This window comes from Tupaia chinensis, unplaced genomic scaffold (genome assembly GCF_000334495.1).
Source record: "Tupaia chinensis unplaced genomic scaffold, TupChi_1.0 Scaffold000182_1, whole genome shotgun sequence".
NCBI lineage: Eukaryota > Metazoa > Chordata > Mammalia > Scandentia > Tupaiidae > Tupaia > Tupaia belangeri.
In genome coordinates this window covers 5,544,358-5,558,719 of record NW_006159657.1, presented here as the reverse complement: position 1 = coordinate 5,558,719, position 14,362 = coordinate 5,544,358, and the positions used below count along the sequence as shown (strand labels likewise).

The window sequence follows — 14,362 nt, the reverse complement described above, 5'->3', positions numbered from 1 at the left end:
TCTGCCACATCCTAGCCTCCTCTTAGCCTCATCAGCGAAGCAGGGCCATAAGACCCGCCCTCGCCGCATAAGGAGCAGGAGAGCAGGGGACGTGGAAGTGGTTTGTCAGTATGGAGCCGCTTTTTTTCTCTTCCACACTTGGGCTGTGAGCTGGTCCTCTGAGCCTGCTTCGGTTTCCTCACTTCACCTCCTTACTGAGTGCCTCCTCTGTGACAGGCACTACAGTGGAGGCCCTTACAAAGCAGAGGAATGAATCCAGCCCCCTCGCTGTCTGTCCCCTTTCCAGGGCTTGGATCCCTTTCATTGCCCTAGTTTTCACTCTTTCAGCTTCTAAAGTTTTTTTTTTCTTTATTCATGATAGAGCGTATGCACATGCCTGAGAAAGAAAGAGAGAGAGAAAACTCCTTCCACAGGATCTGATCGAGCTCCCTTTCCTGACCCTCCAGCCTGCATGATCCTGGGCACTCCCGTGCATGCCCAGCATGTTTCAGGCACATCAGGTCAGGGATTCAACCACCGTTGCCATTCTGGGTCTGGGTTCTCTCATTTCTATTTAAGAGAGATTTTTGCTGTAGGGTACATGTGCTCGCTGGAGAGATAGAGAGAGAGAAAGCGAGAAATCGCCCCCCCAGGGGGAATGGTCATGCCTCAGTCCCTTCTCTTCCATTCTCCTCTTGGGATTTTGGGCATGCATGCATACATGCCCAGCATGAGTTTTGAACCTCCAGGTCTGGGACTTGAACGGCAGTCAACTGTGTGGGAGTCCAGTGACGTAACCACTCTGCCACCTGCTGGTCCCAAGTCTTGGTTCTTTTGAATAGTGGGTTACTTCTGCACCAGAGCTGGCCCCTCAATACATTTCAAGAAAATAATAATAATTGCCCTTTGTTGGAGAAGCACCCACTATATGAGTGGAAGGAAAAGAGAATCACGAGCTCTGGGTCCTAACCATGTGACTGAGGCCAGGGAGTCGGCTTCACTGAGACTCAGTGGCTAAGGCTTGTGTCTTTCACAGGTTTGCTGCGAGGCTCAGGTGTGGTATTGGGTACGGATTATTGCTGCCCAGGGAAGCAGTCTTCAGAATCGGAGCCAATCTGGAGCCGGCCCCTCTTGTTCCCAGTCCAGGGTCTTTGTTCACACTCCAGGCTTCAACGGGAGATTTTAACTGAGACATTTGTAAATATGTATCCTGGTTCTGAATCAACAGGCTGCCACTAGACACAAAAGCCTTGTTTCCTACTTACTTTACTCCCATAATTGTACGTTGTACTCCTACAAAAGTTCTATGGTAGACCAAATGCTATAATGAATAAGGTCGGGTCCATTTCCTCGGACCTGGCCCTGCTGGGGGACCGGCAGGTGAAGGTGGAGAACTGGTCGGAGATGAGGGAGAGCCACACAGGGCTGGATTGTTATTAAGCCCCCTGCACGGCATACCTGCCATTCGGACTTCAGTTTGAAGACTCCTGAGACTTACAGAGCAGAGTGGGCCATGACAGCAGGGTATGGTGAACTGGTAGGGAGAAAACTGGCGTTTTCTGGGCCGGCCTGCCCGGAGTACCAGTGTGGGCACATTGGAGATACAGTGCATCTCACAGGGTTCCTGTTAGGGCTGATGGTGCGTGACTTAGCATCTGCCCAGTCCTCCGGATGGCTTGAGGGGAAACACAGCCAAGAGCATTTATTGAACACAGGAATATATTTAGAGCGATGGTTAAAGTTGATTTTTTTTTTTTCTTTAAACTCCTTTCTTTAAAGATGTTGAAGTTTTCCCTCTTGTAGATTCTGTTAAACCCTCTGTTACCCATCTGGTACAACTGGAGAGGTGGTCAATCTCGTAAACCCAGCCCTGATAATAATTATATAGCTATGAGAAAACTTTTGTGTCCTGTCCTGTATATTTAGACTTAAGTAAACAAACACACAAAACAAGACTTGGTGTTATCTAGGTGTGGTGGTTCAGGGCCCTGGGCAGGCAGCTGCAGTGGGAGGAGTGAGGAGAGGCTGTCTCAGAAGCAGGCATGGCTGACATTAAAGCATGCGTTGGCACGGGGGAGTAGGGCTTGGACCTGCGAAGCTGTTGGATTAGTATACTGGCTTATCATATAGAGACTCCTGGTGTACTCAAAACTGTTGTGTGCAGAGGCGGATGGACTCTGATCTCTTGCAGACAGCTGGATGGCTGTGTTCACTTGAGTGGTAGGACCTGGGACCCTCTGGTGCATGTGGAGTCATGAGAGGAATGCAGGCTTTGGTGGGCCCCAGCCTAAATACTTGTCATGTTTGGGCCCTCGGGCTCGTCACTTCTGAGCCTTGGTTTCCTTATCTGCCAAGTCAGGATAATGCCTACATGGTTTTCTGTGCCTTGGCAGAATAAACATCCAGTGAACACTTCTGTGTAACCATTGAATGAGTGAGAATATAGGCAATTCCCTTGAGATGGTGTGAATCTGAGGTTGGCTGAGGATAGGCATGGCAAACAGTGCTGCAGTAATGGAGTGTAACTGCTTCAGCGGTTTCCTCGTGTCCCTTCACCCACCCTAGAAGCTGCTGCAATAAACTGCTTTTGACAGTCTGAGAACCAGACCGCAAAAATGTCCTTTGCTGCCTTTGGAAGGCTTAGGGAGCCTGACATCTCAGGAGTCCCCATTTGCACCAGGTGTACCGTTCGAGGGCTCTACTTGCACATCTCTGAAAACAGTGACACAGGAGTAATTTTGGTCTCAATGGGACCTTCCAGGTTGTGCAGTCTGTGTTGGAAATGGCCCTTAGTTTTGGGGCATGGTAAACAATAAAAAACTAGACATTTTGTTTGTTAAAAGCATCAGCCCATCTCTAACAGGTACTAGTAGATGCTGCTTCTTGGCTGGCCAAGGCCACATGAGAGGCCCACGTTTGTTCCTAGCCCACCCCAAAAAGCTGGGTGTGATGGTGTGCCTATAGTCCCGGCTACCTGGGAGGCTGGGACAAAAGGTTTGCCATGTGGTCTTTTTTTTTTTTTTGGAGAGGTTTTTGCTATAGGGCACGTGCGCTCGCCAGACAGACAGACAGACAGAGATAGAAAGCGAGAAATCACCCCCCAGGGGAGATGGCCACGCCGCAATCCCTTCTCCTCCATTCTCTCGAGATCTTGGGCACGCACGCACAGGCGCCTGGCGTGAGTTTAAGCCACCGGGTCCGGGACTCGAACCGTGGTCAACTACGTGGGAGTCCAGCAACATAGCCATTACGCTAACTGCTGGTCCCGTGATATGGTCTTTAAAAAAAAAAAAGTAATGTTGGGACCAGCAGATGGTGTAATGGTTACGTCACTGGATTCCCACATAGTCAACTGTGGTTTGAGTTCTGGACCTGGCGGCTTAAAAGTCATGCCAGGCGCATGTGTGTGCACATGCGCAGGATCCCGGGAGAAGGGATTACGGCATGGTCTTCCCCCCAGGGGGTGATTTCTTGCTTTCTTTCTCTCCAGTAAGCGCACACACCCTATAGCAAAAATCTCTCTTTAAAAAAAAAATGTAATGTGCGTCTGTGAAACCACCATTGAATTGCAGAACTACTGGGTCTGCGGAGAAGTCATGACTCATTTTTGCATAGAAAAATATATCATGACTTTCCAGACAATTTAATAAAATATTGCTAATAAATCACGTTTACCCATTTTCATCTTCTACCTCATCTTCCTGTTCACTGCCCAGGGCAACCTCTCTCCTGAAATTTGTGCTGATCATTTTCTTGCCTCTTTCCATGCTTTCTCTCTCTCTCTCTCTCTCTCTCTCTCTCACACACACACACACACACACACAAAGTCCCTCTCCCCTGTGTGTGTCTGTAGATATATATTTATTTATTTGTTTGAACCTAATGAAAAAGGATGTCATATTTAAATAGACCTTGGATTTGCATTTTTCATTCACCATTACATTACTAAGATTCATCCTTGTTATTATATGTAGCTAGAGTTCATTTATGTTTTCTCTTAATACAGTATTCCATTGTGTGAATATACTGCAGTTTACTCCCCTCCCTCCCTCTCTCCTTCCCTCCCTTCCTTCATTCCCTCATTCCCTCTTTTTTTTTTTTGGCCATTATACCCAATGAGTTTCTGAAAGTTCCTGTATTTGTCTCTGAATACTCACATGTTAATATATATCTAGGTGTGGAATTGCTGGGTCATAGTGTGTGAGAATGATCAGCTCTAAATGAGAACACTGAGTTGTCTTCCAGAGTGATTCTACAACCCCCGTCATCTCACTGCTCCACATCTTCCTGGGAGCTGGCATTATCAGTCTTTGTGAGGCTTATCAACACAGTAGGTTAACCATGTGCAGAAGTTGCCTTTGCCTGAGGTTGAGCATCTTGACATATGTTTATTGACCTTACCTGTGTCCCTTTTCTGTGAAATGACCATGTATGTTTTTCTTGTCTTTTGACTGCTTTTCTGTTGTTTTACTGATTCATAGGCATTTTTATGTGTTCTGGTGCTAATCCTCTTATTAGTTCAGTGTTTCGCAGATATCTTCTCTTAGTTTTTAGATGGGTTTAAGCTTCTTTAAAGTGTCTTCTGATGGACAGAATTTAATATTGATGTAAACTGATCTTTTTCTTTTATGCTTAACATTTTTTGCTATCTTAATTTTTTTTTCCTGCTTCAAACTCAGAAAGCTATTCACTTATATTTTCTTTTCAAGTTTTCAAAGTTTGCTTTTGACATTTAAATTCTTCATCCATCTGGAGTAGATTTTTCAGCATGGTGTGAGGAAGAATCCAATTTCATTTCTTTTCCTATGGATAAACAATTTTTCCAGCCTTTCCTTTTCGAGACTGTTCTGTCAAAAATCAAAGTTTCACATATGCCTAAGTCTATTTCCAGGCTCTTACTTTTATGCCAGTGGTTAGTCTCCTTATCTCTGCACCGTGACTGCACTGTCTAAATTACTGTAGTTTTACAATATACTCTCTTAACTGGCAAGGCTAGTATCTCTTCCTGTTCCTCTTTGGAGATTATTCAGGTATTAGTGGTCCTTTTGTTTTCCCATTTACATTTAGACTCCATCTTTTATTTATATACAATATAAGAATCATTCAGTGTACAGCTCAACGTTCCAACAAATGCATGCGATCCTGTAACCACTATCACAATCGGGTTATGGGACGGTCCTTCACCCTCCAAATTCCCTCATTCACCTTCTTCCCCCAGCCTCCGTCACCCATAGGCTCTGCTGTTTTCTGTTGATATCTTTTTGTTTTTTAATTTGTCAGTTTTAACTGAAATGTTGGAGTTTTTGCTGGAGTTATATTAAATCTCTAGATTAATTTAGGAAGGAATCTATATCTTATGTCTATAAACAGTGTGTATCGATTTAGTGGAGGAGACTTTGCTTGACATTATGGAAAGTTCTATGTTAAAAAAAAATCTAACCATTTAAAGTGATGCTTTAAAACTCTTAATACAGAAGGCATTTTATAAGGTAGTTGTCAACCAGAATAAACAAAATTTATAGAAATACATAGCAGATACCTGTCAGTATTAATTGTATTTTTAAAAATCTCTACATAGCTCTGTGTCTCTGGGTCCCAAGCTGGCGTCGTTGTGTGCACAAGACCTCAGGTGCGCTAGTTAGCTGCTCTTTTCTGTGTAGGGACTAGAGCAGCCCTGCCTCAGGGGTCGTAGTGAAGATTAAACGCTGTCATGTGTGTAGGGTCAAGAGACCATGGACCAGGCACAGTGAAGCCACGAGTGGATGGAGCTCTTGTGTGAGGAACTGCCCCTACCTACAGGGAAACTGGGCGGACCCCGCGTGTTTGGTTCCCCAGTGGTTTTGACAAAGTGGCAGGACTGAAAGATGGCCTTGAATCATTTCCCTGACAAATTTGGAAAAGGTTAGTGTTACCAAACTGCCTTCTACATGCAGCTTCTGACAGGCGAGCTGGAATCACTGGAGGACACGGTTGACAGCCAATTCATTTTGCTGATTCATCCGTTAGAGGCGTGGCTTTGAGCCAGAGCTTGGCTTCTAGATTAAAGGCTGAGAGCTGCAAAGCTGCTGGGCCTTGGAGGAATGCTGGTAAATGATTGCCGAGTGAAGGCCAGCAGTGCAAAGCGAACTGTTATTTGTTTCCCCTTTTAAGTGATCCTCATTCCAAGTGTGCTCAGATAAAGTTAAAAGTCCCTCACCATGGTTAGGGGAGTTTGTAAGGTTAGTCGATCGGGCTGGAAGCTGAAAGATTGGAAACAATCAGGTACCATTAAACAGATCATCTTGGCTCCTTTATGACCCTGTCATCACCTTGCTTTCATGGGGATGTTAACCAAGCCTACTCTTTACTTGGTAATCCAAATTAAACTTGAGAGTGGGATTATTGCAGGTATCATATTTTCTGGGCACACTTCCTTAATAAACCTTCCAGATTAAAGAATGAAATTTATACAGAAAATCTAGGAAGTGTACTTACTTGCCAACAGTTGATACAGAATAATGATGGTAGAGCCCGAGGATTATCATTGTATATATCACATTGATAGATTAATATGAGTTAGGAGGGAATCTCAAGTATCTAGGGAAATCACCCGAACATAAAACTGGTATGGAGGCCAGCAGGTGGCATAGTGGTTAGGGTGCTGGACTCCCATATGGCTGACCACGGTTCAAATCCTGGACCTGGCAGCTTGCTTTCTCACTTTCTCTGTCTCTCCTGTGACAAACAAACTTCCTAGTAAAAATTCATGTTTCTAAAGAAATAGATTTTTCTCCCTGGTTTTTGTTTTTGTTGTCGTTTGCCTTTATTTTTAGATGTCTAAATATTGAGGGCAGGACAGTCTGAACCATTGTGCTGAATTTTAGTCTAGCCTGGTCCACTTGAAGAGTAAAGAGCATCTAGTATGGGGTCTGTGGAGCACCTGCCCTCAGACAGTTGGCTCTCCCTCTGATTTGAGGTCCTCATATGCTGGAGTCCTTAGTCCTTGCTGTGCTCAAAGACTGCATGCTCATCACTACTTCTGCTTTGCCTTCATTCAAGTAATAGCGTTGACATCTTTGTACCAAGAACTTTGCTGGGTGTGAGTACAGAGACTCCATCTCTGACGTCACAATGCTTTTGCAGCTACCTGGTGTCCAAGGCTGCCCCTGACAGTGGCCAGGCTTTTACTGTCTCACTACTGGCATGGGCAGTGGTAGCGGACTAGGAAAACATATACCCAAATCGCATAAGCCAGAACTGGTGAATGGATGCCATCTACTACCTTCCATTGGTCCTCATCCCCACACCACCAGCATGCTCTGTCTACCAGCCTCAGAGGAGGCAGCTTGGGAGTGAAACACAATTGACCCAATTTTAGTCTGACACAGTAATGTTACGGCCAGACATAAGCTTTAGCCTGCAAGTACTCCTGCCAGCTAGAGGCACTTATAGAAAATGAGCAGTCTTTAAAAGCAAGAGGAAGGGCTGGCAGGTGGAGTGGTTGAGGCACTGGACTCCCACGTGGCTGACCACAGTTCGAATCCTAGACCTGGAAGCTTGAAGCATGCTGGGGGAGTGTGTGTGTGTGTGTGTGCGTGTGTGCACATTCTCCTAAGAGGAGAACAGAGGAGAAGGGATTGTGGCCTGGCCATCCCCTGGGGAGTCGATTTCTCACTTTCTCTGTCTCTCCTGTGAGCTCACGCACCCTATAGCAAAAATCTCTCTATTAAAAAAAAGAAAAAGGTCAGGAAAGGAGACACCTCTTGAGTGTTGTGGAGAGATCTTGAGTTTGCAGAGTCCAGGGTGAGGTGCGAAGCAGCAAGAAAGGCCCTGGCATTAGGTGTAAGGGGTTGAGTGGTGAGTAAGCTGGTTTTGCATCGGTGCTGCCATCCACCCATGGTGTGGCCCACGGTAATCCCCAACCTCTGTGACCCTGCTTTGTCATCAGTAAAACAATTCCTCCCTTGCAAGTGTACCCTGAAGATTCGACATTCGACATAACACATGCAGAACAGGCACACAGCAGACCTTCAGCACTGGACGCAGTGATCATTGTCACTGTCTTTTTTTTTTTTTTTTTGGTCATTTTTAGGTTTACAGTTTTTCCTTCAGTGGTTTTGTTTATTTGCATGTTCTTATTCTGAAAATGAGTAATTTTTAGGCAGTACTGTTAGCAGTGAATATTTCAAGACTTAATAATTCACTAGGATCATTATGATTCTTTATAGTTTATAAAACATTTTCATGCTGTAAGAGAGACTGGGGAGAAAAGATTCTCTCTTTTACCCATATGAGGAAACTCCCTCTGAGGGACTTGTCCAGGGTCACCCTGAGAGGCAAAGCTGGAGTGTGAGCTAACACCTGAGTCCTGGGCTCCACTGACTACCATAGGCCACTTTTCCAAAGTGATGTCTTTGGGATGAGGCCAGACTCTTACAAGGATTTTTAAATTATTATTCTTTTCCTTGTAGCTGTCAATACCAGCAAGTACGCAGAGAGCTATCGGATCCAGACCTATGCTGAATATGTAGGGAAGAAACAGGAGGAGAAGCAGATCAAGAGAAAGTGGACGGAAGACAGCTGGAAGGAGGTGGAGAGAAAGCGTTTAAACACTCAATGCATATCCTACGCTCTACAGAATCATTATTACCGCACCAGTAGGTAAGAGTTCTTGCCGTTGATTTAAAAGGGCAGTATTCTTTTAGCAATAGCTTTTCTTATTGCTCCTTACAGGATTGTTAGTATAAATCTGACCTATGAGAAAGACTTTTTTCTAACTTTGACACAATATCAGAAGTGACTACCTTGATTACCTTTCATGCCTTATAGACCACAGCTATTTTGGCTAGCCCTCACAAAACTCTCTTGAAGTACTCAGGCTATTTCTTATTCCCGTTTTAGGGGTGTGGAAGTGGAGGCTCTGTGACTCACTCCCTAATTCAGTGAGAGAACCAGGATTAGAGCTAAACTCTGTCCCCTTTCTTTTCTCAGTATGCTGTGTTACCTCTGCCTGACTTCCAAACCCTGTTCAGATCCCATTAGACACTGAACCATGTACCCACTGTAGAAAGAAAACTGGACTTCCTTTAATACACACTTAATCACCCACAGTCCTACTTCCAGAAGATAAATGCTGGTTATGTTTGGTAGCTTCGTGAAACTGTGAAACACAGGTATAGAAGATAGGGAAATACATATATATGTATTCATATATATTATAACATATATATAAGTTTATGTATACATATATTTACAGGGTATATTATATAATAATTATATAATAGTTTTATAATAACTTACAATATATAAGGGCCAGCAGGCAGCATAGTAGTTGTGCTGGACTCCCACATGGCTGACCACAGTTTGAATCCTGAACCTGGTGACTTGAAACACATTGGGCACATGTGCATGTATGCCCAAGATCCTGAGAGGAGAATGGAGAAGGGACTGTGGCATGGCCACCCTACGGGGGGATGATTTCTCAGTTTCTCTCTCTCCAGTAAGCCCACGTGCCCTATAGCAAAAATCTCTACAAAAAATTTTATATAAATATATCTTTACTTGTACTATTATATAATATATAAATACATGTGTGGTATGTATGTTCATCATGGAAAATTGTAAAGATTAGAAAAGTATGAATTAACAAAAAAAGTAGCCATAATCCCAACACCCAGAAGCAATCATTTAGTAAAAAGCAGTTGCTGTTTTGGGTTGCCCTCTTACTTTTAAAATGTTTTTAGGGATTCGAGAAATTGAGAAATAATTAAGATGCTCCAAATGCACAGTCTTAAATGTTCAAAGGATTTTAACAGTTGTTGATATTTATGTAACCACCACCTAAAGCAAGATATACAACATTTCTATCTCCCCAAGTTTCCTTGTGTCCCCTTTTCTTCAAGCAATCCCAAATCTCCACTACCCAAAACAGTCATTTGCTAATTTCTACTACTATAGATTAATTTTACTTATTCTTAGAATTTAAGAAAAATAGAATGGGATGGCATTGTATTTGACTTTTCTCTATTAACATGCTTTTGAAATTCATTCTTAATGTTGTGTCTCATAGTAGATTTTTCGTTGTTGTGTAGCATTCCATTGTGCGAATATATTGCATTTATTTTGCCCATTCTTCTGTTTGTGGATATTGGGATTGTTTTTCATTTGGTAGTTATAAATAAGGCTTCTGTGAACATTTCAGTGGGAAAAGATTTTTGTCAGTGTATATTTTCCTTTCTCCATTGTAAATACCTAGGAGTAGAATTGTTGATTTTAGGATAGGTGTATGTTAAATTTTATGGGGACAACCAAACAGTTCTCCAAAGGGAACATTTTGTAGTCTACCAGTATTGTGTGAGTTCCAGTGGCTCCACAGGCTTGCAAACATTTTTTCCTGTTGGTCTTATTTTAATCATTCTAGAAGATGGCATTACATTGTGGTTTAATTTGCATTTTCCTTGCGACCGACAACGTTGATTTCCTTTTTTAAAATTATTTAATTTTATTTATTATAATTCTTTTTTGACCAGAGAGAGAAAGAAAGGGAAAGTAAGAAAGCAAACTGCCAGGTCCCTTCTCAAACCCAAGTTGTTTACTGCTTCTGTATAGAAATATAATTCATTATTATATATTGCTGTTATATCTTATAATCATTTTAAATTCATTTACATGTTCTGATAATTTTATTTTTAATCACAGGATTTTGTGCTTTTACTGTGGTTAATAGCACACAATCATGTTGTTTTTACTTCTTTTCCAATTTTTATGTTTTTAAGTTTTTTTCCTTTCCTTACTCACTGACTAGCACCTCTGGCATATTATTAAATATTAGATTGTAGGAAAAGTCATGACATATTTTTTTCTATGCAAAAATGGATCATGACTTCCAATAACCCAACAGAAGTGGGAGAGTGGATATCCTTGCTTTGTTTCCAGTGTTAGCAAGGGGAAGTTCATTGTTTCCTCACTGAATATGGTTTTAGATTATTCATTCAAGTTCATTTTCAGAAGTTCATTTTCCTTTCCATATGTAATTTGCTGCTCATGGGGGAGCAGCAGGTGATATGGGGGTTAAAGCACTGGATTCTCACATGGCTGACCGTGGTTAGAGTCCTGAACCTGGTGGCTTGAAAATCTCACTGGGCATGTGTGTGCATGCCCCAAATCCCAGGAGGAGAATAGAGGAGCAGGGATTATAGCATAGCCTTCCCCCCGGGGGTGATTTCTCTCTTTTTCCCTCTTACTATCTGTCTGTCCGGGGAGCATACGCGCCCTATAACAAAACTATCCCAACCCCCCACTCTCCAAAAAAGTTTATATCATGAATGAACATTGAATTTTTTTCAGATTCTCTTTCTGTATCTTAAAATTATGATATGTTTTTTGTCCCTTATTACTATTTTAAATTACACTAATTGGCTTTTCAACTGGTTTTATCAGACTTGTTTGTCTGGGAGAAATCCCACTTGGTCATGAAGTATTAATATTATTTTCTTAACATGTCGCTGATTTTGATTGCTAATATTCTGTATTATTTTTGTATCTTTGTTCATGAGGACAATTAGGATGTAATTCTTTTTCCTATTTCAAGTTTTTGTATCAGTGTTGTGCTGATTTTATAAATTTAGTTAAGCGTGTTTCCTATTCTGTTATTTTCTGAAACAGTGTATGTAGAATTTTTCTTAAATTTTTGAGAGAATTTACCAGTGAAGGGACCATCAGATGGAGTAATGGTTACGTTGCTGGACTCCCACATAGTCAACCGTGGTTCAAGTACCAGACCCAACGGCTTAAAACTCTCATCAGTCATGTGTACCCAAAATCCCGAGAGGAAAATGAGAGACTGTGACATAGCCATCCCCCCCCGGAGGTGATTTCTCGCTTTCTGTCTGTCTCTCTCTCTCTCTCTGTGGCATGCATGTGCCCTATAGCAAAAATCTCTCGAAGAAGAAGAAGAAGAAAAAGAACAACAACAACATACCAGTGAAGCATTTGACCATGAAGTTTTTGTGGAATTTTCTTTTTATTATGAACTTGATATCTTCAATAGATGTGGCGCTATTTAGATTTTTCTAGTTCTTCTTGTATAAGTTTAAGTAGTTTATGTTTTTCATGAATATTCCATTTACATTGCCATATTCCATTTATGTTGTCAAATTCATTAGAATAAAATTACTAGGTCAAAATAGTTCTTCATAATTTAAATATGTATAGGATCTATAGTGATGTCCCTTTGAATTTCTAATTAGCAGTTTGTAACTGCTCTCTTTTTTCCTTGCCTAGGTATTTACTATTTATTTCAAAGAACTGACTTTGTCTTTTTTTTTTTTTTTTTTTTGCTATAGGGCGTGTACTCTCGCCAGACAGACAGAGAGAGACATAGAGACAGAAAGCGAGAAATCACCCCCCAGGGGAGATGATCACGCCGCAATCCCTTCTCCTCCATTCTCCTCTCGGGCACGCACGCACGCGCACCCAGCGTGAGTTTTAAGCCACTGGGTCCGGGACACGAACCGTGGTCAACTATGTGGGAATCCAGCGACATAGCCATTACACTAACTGCTGGTTCCCCAAGAACTGACTTTTGACTTTATTGGGTTTTCGTTATTTTTCTATCTTCTATCTTCTTTTATCCTTTATTTATTTGTTTGTTTGTTTATTAAGGTTTTTGCCATAGGGTATGTGTACTCACCAGACAGAAAGAGACAGAGACTGTCAGTGAGAAGGAAAGTGAGAATTCAGCCTCCGGGGAGATGGCCATACTGTAATCCCTTCCCCTCTATTCTCCTAGGATTCTGATCACACATGCCCAGCATTGTTTTCAAGCTGCCAGGTCTGGGACTCGAACCACAGTTGGCCATGTGGAAGTCCAGTGCCCCAACTACCATGCAATCTGTTGACCCTCATATTACTTTTTTTTTTATTATTATTATTAATGAATTGCACCTTTTATCATTGTAGAATATTCCTCTTTATTTCTTTTAATAGTCTTTTTTGATGTTTACTTTGCTGGTATTAATATATAGCCACTCCTATTCTCATATGCTTCTTATTTGCATAGTATTTTTTTGTTGTTGTTAAAACTTTCGCTGGTGACTCATCTTTATAATCAAAGTGTGCTTCTTATAAACAGCATGTAGCTAGGTCTTGCTTTTTTATCCATTTTGGCAATCTCACTCTTTTATATTTAACTAATAACAAGGGTAGATCGATCTCCCACCTTGTTTGTTTCTATTTACCCTGTTTTTTTCTGTGATCCTCTTTTCCACTTACTTTCTTGCCGTTTGGATGACTTTTTTATTCTTTCGTATTTGCTGACATTTTAGATCCCATTTTATCTTGTTTGTTGACTTTTTGCTTATACCTCTTTGTGTTTTTCAGTCATTGATCCAGAGTAGTGGTTGGCAAACAACTGCCCACAGGCCAAATCTGGCCCCTGTGTTTTTATCAAGTTTCATTGGAACATAGAGAAGCCTGGTCATTTACATAATGCCTATGACTGCTTTCACATGACAGTGGCAGATTTGGTCATTGTGACAGAGACCTTATGTCCCCCCCCAAACTCAAAACGTTTACTCTTTCACCCTTTATAGAAAAGTTGACTGACCCCTGCTCTGAAATTACACTATCCACTGTGGTAGCCATGCACCTCCGTGGCTATCGAGTATTTGAAATGTGGCTATTCCAAAAAGAGATGTTGTTTAAACATGAAGTACCCGTTGGATTTTGAAGACTGTGAACTACTGCATTAATCATGGTTTACATGTTGATCTCATGTTGAAATGATAATATTTTGTATATATTGAGTTAAATAAAAATATTAAAATTAATTTCACATTTCTTTTTTAAAAATGGTTCCTATTTGAAAAGTTTAGATTATATCTCTGGTTCAGATTATGGTCCTGTTGGCCAGGCACTGCTCTGAGATTCGTGTATTTTCTGTGTATCACAGGCTGTGTTCAGGTGAAAATTGTACTTCACATAAGACTCTTTAACAAGCATGCATTTCCATTCTTTCACCAACCATCCTTTGCAATCTTTTATTTTATATTTTACTTGTACATATTTTGTAAACCCCACCACATATCAGTAGATGATTGCTGTTGTTCATTTTCTCTCTCTCTCTTTTTTCTTCCTTTAAATGGTTAATACTATCTTACAAGGACTGAAGTGTGATGGAAATGGTATAGCTATAAACTTTTTAAAAATGTAAACATCCGTGATTAGAAAAGTCCAGTGGAGGTTGTGGTGGGTGGTTGAGAGGAGGACAGCATCCCCCTCTGAGTCTCTTCTGTTAATTTGAGAGTGAACTCTGAAGATGAGAGAGAGCGGGCCTGGACAGCCGCGCTCCTGCTGCCGCCTTTCTGCTGCTGATAAAGGCGGAGGTCCCATTTCGCTGTGTGCG

The 14,362-nt window shown here is 41.7% G+C and overlaps 1 protein-coding gene across 1 annotated transcript in view; it reads left to right on the top strand.

Annotated features, from left to right (window-relative positions):
- PARN (poly(A)-specific ribonuclease) overlaps window positions 1–14,362 on the top strand; it is a 190,185-nt gene that overhangs the window by 140,361 nt on the left and 35,462 nt on the right. The window contains exon 22 of the mRNA XM_006146547.3: window positions 8,430–8,619. Coding sequence (XP_006146609.1) covers window positions 8,430–8,619 — 190 coding nt within the window. The remainder of the gene's footprint in view (window positions 1–8,429; window positions 8,620–14,362) is intronic.